At 46.7% G+C, this 19,264-nt stretch overlaps 1 protein-coding gene across 1 annotated transcript in view; it reads left to right on the forward strand.

Annotated features, from left to right (window-relative positions):
• Positions 1 to 509: 509 nt before the first annotated feature.
• adgrd2 (adhesion G protein-coupled receptor D2) overlaps positions 510 to 19,264 on the forward strand; it is a gene marked incomplete at both ends in the record, with an annotated part of 77,231 nt that continues 58,476 nt past the window's right edge. Inside the window, 3 exons of the mRNA XM_080466522.1 lie at positions 510 to 717; positions 6,032 to 6,211; positions 7,070 to 7,147. Of these exons, the coding sequence (XP_080322648.1) occupies positions 510 to 717; positions 6,032 to 6,211; positions 7,070 to 7,147 (466 nt within the window). The remainder of the gene's footprint in view (positions 718 to 6,031; positions 6,212 to 7,069; positions 7,148 to 19,264) is intronic.

The following is a 19,264-nucleotide window of genomic DNA, read 5'->3' on the forward strand; positions in this document are numbered from 1 at the left end:
GCAGCTCAAGTAGGTGTAGAAATTGGTCCCTGAACATTCGTGGCTAAGAGGAAGCTGAGGGTGAGTTTATAGTGATTCAACTGATACCAACAACAACTGCAAATGAAGGATGGATGCTGTCGGATCAGTCATCTGTATTAGTGGTAGAGCGGTTAAATACTTGGCGTATTATTGTTATTTTAGTAGTCAAAAGTAGTATCTCAGTACTGTGGAGTTTGAGGTGTTCTTGAATAAATCAGAAGGAGTTGGTACGCTGTCAGCTCCACACAGAAGAGCTACCTCTCAGCTGCCTGTGATGCTGCTATATATATCACCGGCCGTTAAACAAAAGCATGGAAGTGTCTCCCACCGCCCCCCCACCCCCACCCCCACCCCCGTAGCAGAGGTGATATAATGAATGGTAACGGAGGAGATCAATGTCTGAGGGAAGAGGCGAGGGAGGCGGGGAGCGGCTCTCATTGTTCCTGCTCCGAGTTCCCGCTCTTTAAGGAAGATCCCCGGCTGCCGGCATGACGGATGGCGACCATTCTGGAGTGGCCGTTTGGTACTTGGCATCACGGCGGAGTGGGAACCCGGGGCCGTCAGGCCTGAGACGGAGCCCGTCCCCTGCGCTCTTCCAGGCAGGGGCCCCCGTGGGGGCCTGGATGGAAAGGAGGCCTCATAAATCAGCCGGTCTGGGGGTCTACGCTCTGCCTCGCCATCCATCTCAGCCCCAAGGTCCCTGCTGGGGACGATGGGGCAAGAGGGGTTGCGAGTCTTAGGGTAGGAAGGGTTCACATACCTGGGGGGGGGGGGGGGGTGCAAAGGCGGGTGAGGGCAGAGGTCTCCACCAGCCTGGTGATCCAGTAACCCAGAAGCTGTAGACGCTGTGAGCAGAGGAACCACCCCAGAGGCCACACCAGGAGAAGCTACAGTACTGTGGAAGGTGGAGAGGGTGAAGCAGATTACTCTTATTTACAGTCTCTTCCCTCAGTCCGATCAGGAATAATGTCTTTGTAATAAACAAGTTAATTACCGAGAGGTGGAAACAGCCAGACTGCGAATTACTGCATTGTTACCTGCAATAATGAGATAAATCTCTCTTTAGTCTGCGTAAGTGAAAAAGTAAAAAGTAAAACAGACTGTAAACGATGTTCTGACGAAGTATCAAGAGGAGGAGAAAGATAGAAGAACTTCACCACCAGAGACATTTGGACCAGCAGAGTTCGCCCGATGTCGCTCAGTAGTTTAACTGCTCAGCGTGTAACTCCGAGCCATGGTACATGCTACATGCTACATGCTAAAGAGTTTCAGGGCTCACACGCCGGTGATGCTACATGCTGAACATGATTAAACTATGACTGATAGACGCATTACCAGCGAGCTGGAGCGTGTGGCCGCACACAGCATGCTCCGTCCCTCGGTTCCATTCATACTACATTTCAAGAGTCGCTACGCGTTCCATAATGTCACGTAACGATCCTGAATATATTTCCACTTCTGGTGGCCGGCGTTCTCCTACTTCCCTCAAGATGTTTAATTTTCACTTCAGGAGTTCTGAGCCCTCTGTATATCTTTATATTCTTTTTGTGTGTGTGTGTGTGTGTGTGTGTGTGTGTGTGTGTGTGTGTGTGTGTGTGTGTGTGTGTGTGTGTGTGTGTGTGTGTGTGTGTGTGTGTGTGTGTGTACAGACAGGGATACCGGCTAATCTCCCCCGGTGTAGCTGTCCATTGTCAGTGCGCAGACCAATGTTTGTGACCGTGCAGCAGCATGGTTTTAGGCAGAAATTGGTGTATAGGTGTCAATCCAAAAAAATCTGGGTGTCCTGAATTTATTTGGTCGGTGACCAGTGCGGAGGTCTTTTTTATTTTTTTTATTTTTTTATTTTTAATGAACCGGGTACATTCTAATGCATTCTGGACTACTAAATACTACATTGTGACGTGTAGATTTTGCTTCTGAAAAGTAATATATTTCTTTTTCGCCCTGACATTTTTGCTGATGCATTGTGTATCCTTTCAAAAGGTTTATATACCGCGTGGTATCAACTGACCAATCACGTTGCTCATTACTGGGCGTAATACAAAACTAGAAGTCAGTTGCGAGTTGTGTACTCGAGATGATAATTCGCTATATTTTCACAAAAAAAAGATGGAATATAGACAAAATTTGATTTTAAATGGCCTTGAGCAACGTTGCCGCCATTTTTTTGGCTGCTTTTTCTGAAAATTGACCGTCCAAATGACGGCCGGACGGCTCGCTACCTAAAACCTTGTCGTGCGGTCCCTCGCTCACAGGAGTGGATGACAATATTACATCACATGGCCTAAAGACCAATGTGATGTGAATATTCTCACGTAAATTATGAATTGGCTGTTGGAAGTGTGTGTAGTGTCGACACAGAGGCTGTGTGTATCGTGTGCCCATGAAGTATGAATTAAGCTTCATGGTATTTAATCAAGTATCGGTACTCGGTATCAGCAAGTAGCTAAAGGTTAGTACTCATACTTGATTGTAGGACAACTCGTCCAGGGAGGAGGTTTTCAGAATTCTTTTGAGAAAATAAATCATCTACAATGTACTTTTACTGTTATCTCTAATTGATATTTTGTGTATTTTTCATATTTCTAGTACGTGTCCATATATATTTAGTATAGTATCATATGGCTTTGTTTCTCTTGAGAATTGCTCAAATTTAGTTTCTCACACCTCCTTCACACCTACACTGGCCTAGTCACACCTCAGATCTAACCCCGACCCTATAGACTGCTTCATAATGAAATCTTGTGTTTTTTTGTGTCAAATATAATAATGATGCTTCCAAATGTGTCAAATATACTTTGAAATACTTCAAATCAATAATGCAGAAAAAATTTGTCGTGGACGAGAAGTCCAGAATCACATGGACGGGTTGTCCAGGGTTGCAGTTTTGTGGACGAGTTGTCGGTGCGCCCTCGTACTTGTACTCGTCCTTTAAAGCAGTGAATCTCTAATAAAAAAAATAAAAAGAACCTTCTCAAGTCCCACATTTGAACTGCAGCAGGAATCTGAACGGCTTCAGCTGCCAGATGTGTCTTCGCTTCTTACCTGACATGAAGAGCAGATAAAAACACGACTAAATTAAATGTTCTGTTGCTGCTGTTGCTGTGCGGTCACTGATGCTGCTTGTTACTGAGGTGGGGGGTGGGGGGTGGGGATGGGGGGTGGGGTCGGAGCATGAGCACATATCAAAGGCTAACAAGAAGAAGAAGATTCTGATTTTGTGTGTGTGTGAGAGAGCGAGAGACACGGAGCGCCTGTGGCAGTAGCAGAGGTCGAGCAGAGAAGGCTTTTCGCTCGGTGTCTTCAAACAGCGGCGTGGCTGTGGTGTGCGGCGGGGGCTGCGTGCGGCGGGACCCCGCAGACGGTGGCGGCGCCGGGGGGGCTGCCGGGTGGCTGAGAGGAGTCACACTGCTTCAAAGAAACAAGACACAACTGCAGGGCAGAGCATCTGATCCAAGCACGCGCCTTCCACCCTGCAACCAGCCACGGCGAGGAGCGTGTTAGGGTGTGTGTGTGTGTGTGTGTGTGTGTGTGTGTGTGTGTGTGTGTGTGTGTGTGTGTGTGTGTGTGACTTCTCTATTCACTACCACTGCAGAACACACTCTCTCTCTCTCTCTCTCTCTCTCTCTCTCTCTCTCTCTCTCTCTCTGTCTCCAGTGCAAACAAGAGAAGAGCGGAGAAGCTACAATTACAGCCCGTCATGCAGCTTAAACACCCTGCTCCATCTCCCTCCATCTCTCCTCCTGGGACTGGAGCACCAGAAAATGTGCCAAAAGCTACAGAATCATCCAGGAAAAAAAAAAAAAAAAGAAAAGAAAGAAAAATGAATAAATAAAAAGAGATACAATTTCTTAAGAAATAAGAGAAAGTACTCACACAGCATGAGAAAGTTCACATGGTGATGTGCTGTCAAGCTCCGGTCTTTGAAGTGGTAGTGGTGGTGTTTGGAGGAGCGGCGGGAGGAGAAGTTGTTCTTCAGGAGCCTCGAATGGGAAGAGATCGACGAATCGGTGGGAACAACATCACACCGGATTGACAGGAGTGGCAGTGGCAGTGTGTTCCAGCTTTGCTGGGAATTCCCAGCCGGTTGCAGGGAAGTGCGATGCTGCCGTGACAGTACCCATTTACTTTCACTTTGGGCTTCATGCTGTTCGTTAATTTTACTTTTGACTGGAATGCATGATCAATCTCATGTGTGTTTGGTGGAGACACTTCTGGGCCCCGTTCACATGACAACGTTCTCAAACGGAAAACCTCTGTTGTGTTTTTTTTGGGGGGTCCGTTTACACGACAACGGCAGGTGGAACCTTTCAGAAACACTTGGAAATGGATGAAAACACAACTTTTCTGAAATGCTGGTGCTGCGCATGCACACCACGGTCTTACTCAATAGTTCTGCACATGCTCAGTAGCTGGACAATAAGAACGATGAGTCCTCCAGAGTGTCCTGACTCCCAGTCCAGATTCTCCTGGGACTTGGTAGTTTTATTTTGACAGTGACCGTATTAACAATCTAACGTGGTCGTCTGTCCGCTAGAATGTCTGTTTTCTCCCGTTGTTAATGTTCATAGCGTTTAGCTACGTGTGTGTGTGTGTGTGGTTTCATTACAAAAACAACCAACAGCGCCAACTCGTGGCCTGGCTGGCATACCAACGACATTGTTTTCGACAGACACTGTTTTCAAAATGTTGCCATGGCAGCATGAAGCTCGAGTTGTAAACAAGTCCTTAAATGATTCACTGTCACTGTGACAGTCGAGTCCAAGTCTCCCACCTCCGCTGTCACATGATTCCATGTAGCCAATCACAAGAAGCCAGATGGTACAGAAAAATAACAAACCTCCTCATTATCAACAGCGGATTTTTTCAAGATAACGTTTTACCTGTGGCCACTCACGTTCAGTTTATTATGTCGTCCACCGATTTACATTCAGCGTTTAATGTGTTTTAGTCAATACTGAAATCACCATGTAGGATTTTCAACATTGTAAATGACCACAAATCAAAATGATTTATTACCAAACCCAAGTGGATAGTTTTGCCTTAATGTGTTATTTTTGTCAAGAACAGCTTTGCTGAGGGCGGCCATATTGTTTTTTAATTTGGAAAGTTGCATTTGGGACGTTGCCACCTTGTTCTTCAAACGACAACTGATTTCAGCATCCTTGATCAAAACACTGGCATTTCATGTGTGTGGTATTGTTGTCATTTTTATTTATTTATTTATTTATTTGTCTGAACGAGAAACCTTCCTGAAACAAAAGTGGAAAAATGTTGATCGATTTTTGCGCAACTTTGAGACTGCTGAACCTGTGAAAACAAGCTAATGTTCACTATAGCATAATGTATCTGGGCAGTGTGTGACCTCAACACAGCCCCTCCACCCTGGAAGTTCTACATCCAGGTTGTCGTGGAAGTGTCGTGAAGCTTTCGGACCTTCACGGACTAACACTACTAAAACCTCAATTGTGCACAAAGTTTTGTGACACTGCCGATTTTAGCTCCGGGCACAAGCCAGCAGACCGTAGCGGCATGCTAGCGGCATGCCGGCGGCATGCTGGCTTCCTGCGCGGTCAAAACCTATGTGACTGCAGTGTGGGCTGTCCGTTCTTGAAGTTAACAGTTTATCCAAAAAGGTGCATATTTACTACACCATCACATATGGAGTTTCTTGAACCCGTCGTAGAGTGAACCAATCACAGCCCTCGACGCTCCACCACTGCTCACCTCTTCACTACCAACCGAGAAAGTGAAATTAGAAAAAAAAAAAAAAATAGTTGAATATGAGTGTTTATTCAACACTAATCTGTAGTGATCAGACTCACAGTGTGTCAGTGAGAAAAGTGCTACCATGGAAATGTCCAATTATTTACCATTTTCACATCAAGATGTTCTGTTTTGGCTCAGATGTTGTGACAAGTGCTTTACAGCAGCTTATTAGTCGGTGACGGCTGTGATTTTCTGCTCTCTGTTTGTGAGACGGCTCTGAAGGGTTAATGTTTCCGTGTAGTCGTGGTGGTGGTGATGGTGATGGTGGTGGTGGTGGTGGTGGGGCTAAACAGTCACGGGGAACTCCACCGGCACTGCGACGACTCGCGCCGCTTCAAAGACAGACGAGGCGACCGCGGGGCAGAGCGTCTGATCCAAGAGCGCACTTCCACCCCGCAGCCGCGGCGACGAGGAGTTCGGCGTAAGTCTCCGCAGTGCAAACAAGAAAGAAACAGTGCAAAAAGTTACCATTACAGGCTGTCACACATCTTAAACACCCTGCTCCATCTCCCTCCGTCGCCCCTCCTGGGAGCGCAACAACCAGAAAATGTGCCAAAAGCTACAGAATAAATAACAGAGCCGGAGTGAGGGGGTGAGGGGGGGTGGGGGGTGGGGTGCGTTCTTCAAATGAATGCTAATTCTACTATCACCCCACCCCAACACCAGCGCCGCTGCACCCCACCGCCAACAACTTTGTTCACATATTGATGCGTTCTGCAATCAACTTCAATGGCACGAGCCATCTTGTGGGAAGAGAGAGGACAATCAAGCCAGAGAGCAAGAGAGAGAGAGAGAGAGCGAGAGAGAAAGTCAGGGGGAAAAAGGGGGGAAAGTGAAACGGGGGTCCCAGATTATTTCTTCACTGGAGCCCGACCAGTGCTTTCATTAGCCCCCCCCCCATTAATTAGCCTCCTTGAGCTCATTTGCAAGTCAATGGCTGTGGCTGTAGGACCGGCGGCTTTGAGCCGCAGCGGCCTGTGATCTCCGGGTCCTCCATCCCCTCCACCCTTCACACACTGGATGCGAGCCTTCCTGACAATTAGTACAAAAGAGATTCATGCTCCGTATAGCCAATACATTATTCATATTTTCTCCTCACTTAAATAAATCATAATGTTCTTGAGGGTTTTACTTAAACAACATGCTTTCTCTCTCCCTCTCTCTCTCTCTCTCTCTCTCTCTCTCTCTCTCTCTCTCCGTCCAAAGCCCACGCTCTCAGCTAACATCCGAATCAAATTGCTGATGACCTTGCCCCATATGTGGGTCACTCCCCAAACAGCATCAGACAAATGGCCAGCCCCACCCACCCGCCCGCCCGCAGGCCCCTCCGAGATGATCGCGGTGGCACGAGAGGACGGTTCGTCCCACCTTCGAGTCGGAGAGGACGGATCAGACCCGGCGCGTTTAAGTCGGGAGAATCTCACAGTTTCACACGGTTTTTATTATGCAGGGATGGTTTTGATGCTTGCGACTAATCAGGCTCTCAGATGCCGGAGTTGAAAGTTCTCCTGAGTTCTTGCCTGGCGCCTCTGAAGGCGAGCCGGGGATCCGTCTGGAGGAATCGCGGGCCCCGTGCCTCTTATGTCCTCCACATTGATCTGTTAGCGGTGTTGTGTTGGAGCAGCGCGGTCTGGACAGAGCAGAGCAGCTGTCTCAATGATTTAGCAGCCCTTTGTACTATTATTCATCTGACTGGAGGGAGTCAGTGTCCAGCTGAGGGGCTACATCTTTTATGACCACTTGCAGTCCGTTCAGACAAAGGTGCTTCCATGGAATACTGCCGGGACCCGCTGCACATGTATATTGATGTGTATGGCTGCATATTGATTCTGAACATCTCTCTCTCATTGTGAAAAGGAGGAGACCAGCCACGCTAAGATATGACTTTCACTGGTTACCTTTTAAATCGTCTGTCTTGCATTTTTTCCCCCGACTTGACGTTGATATCATTAGACAGATGCTGTCACATTTCCTGCCGCACTTGTCATGTTAGTTAATCCATCAGCGCCCGTCCGACAGCTGTCTCTTTCGGCTGCAAACTTCGCCGCTCATTTGGAAAGTTGCACAGTGCGCTTCAAGGTACATAATCCTCCACTTTCCCCCCCCTTCAGAAGTTCCCCATGCCTCCGCGTGGCTGTTGTGTATGTGAGTGTTTTACTCCGGCATCGCGGGGTCCGGGAGATCTGAGGCTTCGGGTAGACACAGCCAGCCTGTCACTTGAGAGTGGGGTAAGAAACAGGTAGTGCAATTAGCCAGTGGAGAACATGTTTATCTGTCAGCCCAGAGACAGGACGGGATGGCTTTGAGGAGGGGGGGGGGGGCGGCGAGGAGGTGGTGGTGGTGGTGGTGGTGGTGGGGGTGGGGGGGGGGGGGGGGGGGGGGGGGGGGGATTGCTCTGCCCCCTTTTAACTGTGTACCGGCTATTAGACTATTTCACAGAACTCATTTTCAGATACAAAAAGGGGAATACCGGTGCTCCCCCCCCCCCACCCCCCCTCACCCAATTAGTAGAAGAATCCCCCTTCTTCAGCATTTATTACACCTATTCAGTATTCTGGATGCTGCTATCAGTTTTCCATAACTAGGCTGCACAAAGAGCAAACGCTCCATTTGGTGTGATTTGTTGCCCCGCTTGACCACTTCTTTGTCTCGGCCGGGCTGGCTAAGCGCTGTGGAATGGTGCACCCCTGCTGTTTTATCAAGTCTGCTGAATCCATAATGAAATAAGTGAGGGTGACAGTGACAGGGGGTAGGGAGGGGAGGGGAGGGGAGGGAGGGAGGGAGGGTGCGTGGGTGGGGGGGGGGGGGGGGGGGGGAGTGGAGGTAAGAGCAACAGACCGCCTTTATTTGAATCATTTAAGCAAGATGCAATTACGGCGGAGCCCGACGCGGAGGAAACGGCCCATTTTAAAGGCAACACAAATCAATGGGCACGGCGATGGTGATGTGTTTGACAGAAGTGCCTGTTAGCGGTATACGGCTGCTCTCGAGGATCATTACACACCCTGTAGACGATACATTATCACCAAAAGAGAGGAATGAAAACAAAGAGCAGTGGGAGGCGAGGAGGGGCCATCGGGCCATCTGTATCACGGCCCCGGACGAGGAAAATGGCACCTGCTTCGCACATTTATGAGCGCTTTCGCATTGTTTTGCACACTTTAAAGAATATCTGCCAGTTGTTGTTTATTCATTTATTTATTTATTTGCCTCCAAAGTGTTCGGTGAATAATTCTCAGACTTCATGCTGGGGATAAAGGAAAGATAATCCTGTGAAGAATCTGTGCAACTTCTGATTCTACTTTTCTTATGTGGAACAGAAACTGTTATAGAGTGAAACAACGGCTGCTTATATAAACACATTCACCACAGTGGTATGGGATGGATGGTAGTGGCGGGTTTGCATGTTCTCTCAGTGCGTGAGTGGGTTATCTGCAGCTTCCTCCCACAATATTAATTATTGAGAAAAGCCGCTTTGCTCTTGTTCTCCTGCCACAGCAAATGAATCTGGATTTCATCATATGGTGTATAGTATTTGTTTTGTTTTATTTTTAGCTTTGGATTAAATATCTTTTGTTTTGATTTAGATTTTTTTTATAAACGCCATCATGGTGACAACTTGATCATTGGTTTAGAATCTGTGGTTTGAGATCATAGAGTGAGTTGGGTTTATCAGTGGTTGTTGTCGCGGTCGTCCTTTGACAGTGTTTGAATTGTCATGTTTCACTGCGCCGCACCGTGTCGCTGGTGCTACGAGCTTCAGCTATGAACAACCAATAGAAATGCAGCAGGAAACAAGGAGGCACTCAAAGAGTAAATGGCGAGAATATGATCTGGATTTTAACACAAATTAAACCTCTTCTTTGTCCTTTTATCTGTTAGCTTGACAATGTTTTTATTACTAATTTATGGATATGAGTTATCTTGGTAATCAACCAACCACCCAACTAGCCAATGACCCGACTAGTTAAAAACAAGTAAAAACATATTAGTAACAACAAAACAAAACAAAAACATAGACTGAAATAGTTTTAAGAAAAGTATGCTTGTCTAAAAAAAATCATGTTTTTATCTGAGTTTTATAAGAGTCCAGGGATTAAATGGTTCCTATGTTGGGTGGGAGGGAGTTCCATAGGTGGCTGAGGGCTCAGGACCCCACGGTGGCCATGCAGGCCGGAGGGACAGTCAGATTTAACCTCACATGCATGTTTTTGGACTGCGGGAGGAAACTGGTAATACGTTATTGGAGGTGTTAATGGACACCTGTAGACCCGTTAATAGACTTCCAATCAGAAATGTTCCACATCTAAAAAAAAAAAAAAGTTAATGTTCCGTCTTCATTTTCACATTTTACAACTTTTTGGTTTCTTTTTTTAATTATGTGGTTTGAACTCGAACCTCACAGGGAGATGTTGCTGGTTTGAGGCCTTTCTGCGTTTACATGTTCTCCCTGTGCCTGCGTGGGTTTTCTCCAGGTAAAACAACATTTTGAGACCAATCGGTGACAAACACTCATATGTGTGACAACTGCCTTTCTGTCGAGATTTCTACACTGAAACTCCCGCTTGACTTGTTTCACGGATTTCTCAATAATGGCCGAACCTCTGGTGGACAAGATGTGATGTCACCGCATTCGCGACACCGTTACCAAGGCGACAGAGCGCTACGAGACCAAAAAAAACTGACAGATCACGTTCCCAGTAACCTGCCAACGAATCTCATCCTTGATCTGCAGAAGATCCACCCCCGATCGTTCTCTCACACAGTCGCCTTGTTCCTTGGTCACGTTCCTGTTGGAAATTGTTAAAGATGTTTTAAGGGTGAAGGTGAGCAGGTAGACATCTGGTAAAGATAGATGTGTCGGTTAATCCTGCTGCTCATGCTGATTAGACATGTTCACACTGACCTGCACCCAACAAGAAAAGTCAGTCAGTAAGTTTCCAAGTCAAAGTCAGAATTACTTATGATGTCTTGTTTACAATGTTTTCAAGTGAAGATGCTTAATGCTGCTCATTACTTTTACTTTTGACTGGAGTAAATGAATAATCTCGTTATGTTGCTCTAGCGGAGACACTTCTATGTCCCGTTAACGCGTTTAAGTGACAACGGTTGTCCAGGCCACAGAAACCGAAACTTTGTAAAAATGGCTCCCAAGGTGGAACATTTTTGAAACCTTCCCCCGACTCCGCCGCCATAGAAACGAGAGAAAAAAACACAACTTTTTTTAAACGACGCTACTGCACACCTCGGCAGTGGTAAATCGTTCTTCTACAAATGCGTGAGTAGATGGACAATAACAACAATGGCGGCCTCCAGAGTTTTATGGTTGACAGTCGCCGTGATAATAGTCCGACTTGGTCGTCCAATAGAATGTCCATGTTCTCCCATCGTTAATGTTTATAGCATATCGTTCTCTGCTGTATATGTGTGTGGGGTTTCTTTACGAAAACAACCAACAGCACCCACAAGTGGCCCAACATGAAAACTACATCTGTTTAAGTGAAACTTTTCTGCAACAGAAAAAGTCAGAAAAGACACAGACGTACAAGTGAATCAACAGTTTCCGTTCCCTCTCCCGAGCTGAAGCCTTCTAAATGATCACGGTGGAGTATTGTGCTCACAAATCTCTGCAGGGAATTTGAGCATGAGTCACTTTAAGGTTTGGTTTTATTTGGTTGATTTCAGACAGGAACTCCTCACATGTAATGAGATGGAAGGAAGGGGGAAAGGGGGGGGGGGGGATGAAATGAGGTCACCTACTATGACAGTTTTGTGGAATCTAGGCTTTTCCAGTTAGTTAGTCTTAACATTAGATGAGCTCCGCTAGCATCCAGGCCCAGCGTTGGATGTAACTTTGACTGAGCCTGGCACCTCTGGGACAAGTCAAGCACCAGCGCTTTCTCTCCCTCCCTCCATCCATCCCTCCCTCTCTCCCTCCCTCCCTCCCTCCCTCCCTCCCTCGCTCTCTCTCCCTCTCCATCGTTCTCCCTGCCTGAGGATGAGGCCATCTGGTGTATGTTGGTGAGCCAGGCTCGCTGACTGGAGTCCATGCAGGCCAGGCCAGTCTGCGCACTGGAACACTACTCACTTAGTATATTGCCTTGTTTTGGCTGTGGAGCATCGTCGACCCCCCCCCCCCCCCCCTACTCACCCCCCCCCCCCCCAGCAGAACATTTTACATTTGGAGCGCTCCTCATTTACACTTGTACAGACGAGCTGCACAGCGGCCGAGGAGTGGCATCATGAATAAAATTATCATATCAAAATATCAGCGGTGAAATTATCCGTTTCTGTGTGTGTTCGTGTGTGTGTCAGCCTCCTTCTCTCACGGAGGGGGAAGCATGGCGGGGGTTGGGGGGGGTGGGTGGTGAGGGAGGGGGTTAGACGCTGGGGATTGAGAAGCAACTGTGAGAACTTGTCAGAGGAAATTAGAGGGGCTTTCTGGACCGTGGACTCACTGACTGGAAAACAGGAATCAGAGGAGAGACCCCCAGACTTCAGTCCAACCATGTGTGAAAGCAAAAGACTCCCTCTGCCATCCAGATTGTTGTTCTCGGCTCCGTTCCCCCACGATCTCCGCTCCCTCCAGTCTCCGGTCCAGGTATCCACAAACTGCCAAGTCAACATGAGGCGGGCGCGCCTGTGGCGCCGCGTTTTCCAGCTTCAACGCCTGCGCAGGTTAACCCTCTCTCCACTGTCAGGTTTCCGGGGGCCGGGCCTCCTCTCCTCCTGCTCCTCCGGTTCTCGGCGGAGAACCGCGGCCGGCCATCGGAGCTCCGTGCAGGTCCACCTCTCATCTATCAGTGACACTACTGGCTGACAGAGCACTTATTCACGCTCACTCATGAATATTCAATTTACTCCCACTTCAAGGGTACAAAAGACATATCTATACACAGGAGAGAGGAGCGGCATCTCTCTCTCTCTCTCTCTCTCTCTCTCTCTCTCTCTCTCTCTCCTTCCCTCTCTCTCCTCCTCCTCCTCCTCTCATTCCCTCTTTATACGTGTACAATCTAAACATCGGTGGCAATATGCAGGCCTTAATTTCATGCGCATGTTTCATTAGAGGTGTCGACCAGGAGACGTTTCCTTTCCCTTTTTTTTTTTTTCTTCCTTTCCCTGACACTTTGAGCAAGCCAACACAATCCTGCACCGTTTGCGCGAAGGGAAAATCCCATTTGTCCTTTGTCAGCACAAACACTTTAATTTGAGGCTTTCACTCCTGAGTAAGCAGCAGATCCGCTCAGAAGCCCGGAGAGACGCAGGAAACGCATGTGGGTCCTTCAATCTCTCCCTCATCAGCAGAGGCGCGCCTCATTCTGCATGGCCTCCGTGTTGGGTTTTTTTTTTTTCGTCAGTCAGCGAGGGCATGCATAAGTCAAGAGGAGAGGCGAGAGTTCAGGTGTGTCAGCGGGTGAACGGCCGGAGGGGCCGACGGCGTCGGTGTGAAGCCTTCACCTGCTGACGTCTGTGGAAAAAGACTTTCCACGTGTGTCACTGCAGTTTGGCACGAGAAAGAACACAGTGTAGGAAACCTTCTGTGTCTGTTTGCACGACAACGTTTCAAGTGAAAACGGATTGTTTCTGCGTGTTTTTTTGTGTTCTGAAAAGTTTCACGTTTAGACAACAATATTTTGAAAACAAAGTCCGTTATAAACAGAAATGGCAGAAATACCGAAATCGATGAATTTAGCATGCCAGGCCACTAGTGGGTGCTGTTGGTTGTTTTTGGAATGAAACCACACACGCATGTTAACGCCACTGGACAGACGACTACGGTGACTGTCAACTATAAAACCACCAAGTCCCAGGAGAATGTGGACTGGGAGTCATGACACTCGGGAAGAAAACATTGTTCTTATTGTACATCGACTGAGCATGTGCAGAAGAACGAGAACCATCCACGTGTCATTACATGTAGTACATATGCCAGGCCTTTAGGGGCGCTGTGACTCACCAAACACACCAAAAACGCAGAAGACACGGAGCACATAGAACGTTAGATGTAGACTCCTGCTCATAGACTTCTATATAACTCTGAGTTATATAGGTCTATGCTCCTGCTGCTCCAGCCTGTAGTCCGCCATTGTTGTGGTTATTAGACGACATCGCGGACCGCGGTGGGGCGATTACGTCATCTTTTTTCCACAGATGATCATCTTTGCCGTCCACACTTCAAAGCCGAGCCGGGGTTTTTAGAATTTCCCCACTCAGGGACCCGCGTTTTAAAAAACCAAAAAGGTTTTTGAGCTCCTAAAACGCCGCCTCGTGTGGCTGATCGGCCAAAAGCGGTGCTTTTACGTGAACCGGCGTTCTTGTGTGGACGGCTCCTAAGACCGTGGTGTGCATGCGCAGTAGCATTATTTCAGAAAAGTTGAGTTTTCATCCGTTTCCACAGAGTTGGAGTGTTTTCGAAAAGTTCCACCTTGGGAGCCGTTTTCAGTGGCTCTGAGCAAAATGTGCTGTCATGTCTCTCCAGGCTATTATAGAGATCTTACTATCAAATATGATTAGCAGAAACACATTTATACTGTTGTTGGATTACCTTTTAGATGTTTAATTACCAGTGACAAAATATTCGCTGTTTGGTTGCATCACTTTACAATCATCTTGTGCTTTCTTCTTTTCTTTAGTTAATTATTACATTACCAAAGGTTGTGTGTTTTATATTATTGATATATTGTGATTCAGGCTGTTTTATTTATTGAGCTGCACAGGTTTTCTTTTGTGTTTGTGCTGGAAATTGTCAGTCAGACCTGGCAACCCCGCTGGAGTGCTGCTACAAATCACTTTATAGGTATTATCAGACACGTTTGCTTCTTTTTTTTCACAAATGTAAGGTGGCGTCAGAGTTAAGTTAATATGTAGAAAACAATATATTGTCATCCAGAGTCAGAAGAGAGACTTTCTGCAGAACCCGGGTCAGAGATGGAGAACGCTGCAGAACCCTGATTCAGGTCGGCGACGCGAACAAAAAGCGACGAACTAGATTGTCCTAACAAAGTCAGTGATCCACTCGCCGACGAGCTTAACAACCAAAACTCAATATGAAAAAGTTTACGATCAGACGTACAAAGAAAATGCCTCAGTTTGTTGTAAACAAAGTGTTTACCTACAGCAACGTCTGCAACCGCTCTGGAAGTGGTGCTACAAGTAATCCAGAGTCAGAAGTGAGGAGTTTGTTTGTGTGAAGACACGCAGGGAGGACGTGGGAAGAAGCCGAGGCGAGGCCATGCTGGAGAAGTGTTTGAGGTCGCCGTGGTTCTTCGACGCCGGAGGTCAGAAACGACCACGTTGAGTACTTGAAACGGGAAAGCATTCAGCAAGTCACGAACACCAACACCAACACGCAAGATGGTCGACCGTGGAGGAAAGACATTTTCTTAAAGCGGCATCTGGACATCATCTCACGTTGGAGGAACTTGATTTGAAACATCAATGAAAACAAGGCTGGATGAACTGAGAAGATGGAAGCACGGATACGAGACGACGTCTAAAAACCCATAAATGGTCAAGACTGTACCATTTTTCCAATATACTCTGTGTTTTTATTAATAACTGCTCATTTGCCAATTTCCCCTTTCATGAATGCAAAGAGTCAAATAATAATGAAATCTCTTTTTTAATTTAAACTAGAGCTACACTCGGTAGAGCGCAGGCTTTTGCCAAAGCCACATTTGTTTGCAGAACCGAGTTAGCATCGCTAGCATGATAGCCGTTAGCTCATATCAATGCTAACTAGCTAGGTCAGGTAGCTACATAACAGTGTGGAACACTGAGCAGGGAGCGTCTCCATGGCAACAGATGCTGATCTCTTTTGATCTCCTCCATGAGGTACCTCTCTCATCCACTTTGTATGGGAAATTTCTTTTGTAGTTTTTTGGGGATTTATTCAGAAACGGTTTTCCGTTAGCGTCCCAAAATCTAATCGAGTGGTCCTCGGGTGATGACAAATCAGCCCTGAAACTTTCACGTAATCCGGGTGAGTACTATTTGCGAAAAGTTGCTAAAAAAAACATACATACATACATATGTTCAAACTCATAATAAATAATAAATGAAAAAATAAATAAATGAATAAATAAACAGAGAAAAACATAACCATGGTACCAAGGTAAGAATGACAAACATCATAAACGTGAGTTTGCATGACTCCCAGTCCAGATTCAGAGGCTCCATTCAGTCCCTCCATGGTGACAAAACGTGCAAACAAAATAACACAGAAGTGATTTCAGCTGATTTTTCTCATAAAAACGGGCCCAAACCTGCAAAACTCCTCATTTGAATAGAAACTGAAGTATAGACGGTCTTCTACCCAGTGTAGCACACTTCATACAGTCTCAGTAAATCAGGACCTTTGTCGGGTAAAACAGTTCAAAAGATGAATTGATTCACTTTGTGGATGCTGGGACTTTCCCCCAATGCAGTTTGCAAAATAGCACCTCAGCTCATTTTTCCACTTTCCATCGAATCTACAATACAGCTGGGCGAAGCAAGGTTAGCGCCACACATCCAACCACACCATGTGTGTTAATGGGAATGAATCTAATCTGGAGTGAACTGGGATTATCCTTCGTGTTGCCCATGGGTGAGGCTGTCAGCTCAACACCTGAAATTCTTCCTATGTGCTCCGGACTTCAGGTGTGTAGCTGCCAGCATTGAGCTGAAAGAATCATGGTGTGTGGGTTAATGAAAATCGAAGGTCTTGGGCGTCATGGGCAGACTCTATAACATTTCAGCGTCTGGCTCCTACAGTGTATACATTTTGAGGTTGAATATTTTATAAGGCATCAAGAAGGCCGAGACATTCCAGGGTTGTTGTTTTTTTTATATTTTTTTTATTCTGAATGTGGCCTTGATGTGGTTGTGTTCGCCTCGGTAATATACGTACAACCAGCAGGTGAAAGCGAAGACGCTGTTCATCATGTCACACCTTCAATCACCGCCAATTAAAGGACCAATGCATGCGAACGAGATAATCCACCACATGTTGCATGTTTAGTACCTGCGGCTCTGCAAGGCGGAGTGCAGGCGGATCGCACCTCGCACTTCGTGCCCTCACCCCCGGGTGTCAGCGACGCCACCGGCTGTATGCGGCAGCTGCACCTGTTGTGTTTCTCCAGGTTATTCTGAGATTTCACAGTCAGGCGGACCCGTCGTGACACATTGGGTCTGGAAATAGGTCGCCGATGGTCGGTCCGTGAGTGGCCTTCAACGGTGTTACCTGAGGAGTGTCGGTGTGTCACCGTGTGAAGAACTCTGCTGGTTGGAGACACTCAGGATTTCATTTGATGGGTGGGATTCAGCCCCCTCACCACATAAAGCCACTCAACCAGCTTTAAAAGAATAATGCAGAGCTGTCAGCTAGATAGCACCCAAAGTACCGTACCCGACCGTTACCATTTTTCGCAACCCCTTCGTTGACGTACCTAGTACATCTTCACGGGTTCCATGCGGAGGAGCTCCAACTGCTGATTGTTAGTGACGATGGTCGCTATCGACAAGCCCGCAGTATTTAAGAAGCTCAAAATATCACTTGAAATCTCAGCACTACACTGCCCCCTGGTGTTCTGACGAAGTGCAGACGCTCCTCTCAGTAACAGGATAGCAGGAGATTCGGTGGGACGCAAAGAACAGGAGGCTCACGGCTTAACTCGGACGCCTGAGCAGTATCGCACCAAATGTGTCCCGCGTTGCGTCGTTACGTGGCCGTTCTCAATCCCACCGACATTTTAATCGCAGTGTTTTGACAATACTTCTCGAAAACAGTATTTTTTCTCTCGTCCCTTATTCTTATTTCACATTACACTGACCGCGCCGCTCACAAGTTTATTACTGTTTTCCTTATTGTTGTTTTTTGTCCTTCTCACTTTCAGCTTGTTGACACTACTAGATATGATATGATATGATAACATAAGGCAAGGCAAGATAAACTTTTTCTGTTCCAAGCAGTGACAGAAATGTTTCGAGGCCAACAAACAATAAGATACAACACATATTTAAAACACTTTAAGACACAGGTACAGACAGAAAGGAAAAGTTAAAAGGAAAGAGTAGCTGATAAAAGAAAAAAAAATAAGATTTAAGAACATTTCAAGTGAAAACGCATCGTTTTGCTTTTTCTTTTCAGAAAAGTTTCCCGTTTACGCGGCAAAGTTTTGAAAATGGGGCCACGAGTCGGCACTGTCGGTTGTTTTTGTAATAAAACGACACGCAGAGAACAAGACGCCATCAAACATTCCCAACGGGAGCACAATGACAATCGTATGGACAGACCACCAAGTTGGATTGTTGTTACGGTGACCGTCAAAATAAAACCACCAAGTCCCAGGAGAACATGGACTGGAAACGTTGTTCTTATCGCCCGCCGACTGAGCATGTGCAGCAGCACTGAGCATTAAGGCCTCCAATCAAACAACTCTTCCTCCCACATTAGCAGGTTGGTACAAACATGTTTTGAATTCACTTCATGTGTTTCCTCAAAGATTCACCGACACGCCGAAAGGTGATGCTTTTCCCCGCCGCCGCGGCGGCGCGTGGCGGCGGATTTGACTCCCGACTTGTGTTTGTGATGATCGCTGCTCGTAGCTCTGGAGGTGTGATGAGGACTTAATTAGCTGTTTGTGGATTTGGCTGCTCGCGGATTTTGTATTGTGCATTGCAGCGGCGGGTGCCGGGGCAGCGAGCGGGGCTAAGTGCAAACCTCTGTTCTCATAATTGCACATCTGTTTCCTGTTGCTTGCCCCTCGTAATTGCCTCCTCCTCCGTCGGTCTCCACGGAGGCCGGCTGCAGGTGACCGCCGGTAAAGCGGGTCCAGGAAAACCGGCCTGCTCTCTGATCAGGAGCGACGTGCAGGGACGACTGGGACGGATGTTTGACAGCTTCTCCTGGGCGCGCGCGCGCACACACACACACACACACACACACACACACACACACACACACACACACACACACACACACACACACACACACACTTGAGCAGTGTGGAAACAAAGCCATTTCAGAGCCAATTGTTACACCAGAGCGCCACCCAGTGGAGGTCTCATTCATTACACGTCACCCTTCCTGTTTCTTCAAACCAAACGCATTCCCATTCGTTCTGCTGTTTTCTGGAACGAACCCAATTGGGTTTGCATGAGATTTGGACTCGGTCTTTGACGCTCCTCTCATCCAATTTTATTATTAAAATCTTCAGCATATACACGTCTGATTAAATAGATTTAATGAAATAAACGATTCACCATAAAAAAAAACTTGCATCTTGACTTGTTTTGCTTTCCAGCTTTAATTGTTGTTTCAACTGGAACATAGAGGATACAGTGAAGAATGTTTTTCCTTTTTCTTTTTCTTGGAGCAGCTGGTTTCCAGAGAATGAAATAAATCAAGAAAAAACGTAAAAAAAAAGAATAAAAAAATAAAAAAATCATGATAATCTGTCTGATCAATAGTGAAATCCTCTTGTGCTGATCA

This window comes from Lipophrys pholis (assembly GCF_963383615.2).
Source record: "Lipophrys pholis genome assembly, chromosome: 7".
NCBI lineage: Eukaryota > Metazoa > Chordata > Actinopteri > Blenniiformes > Blenniidae > Lipophrys > Lipophrys pholis.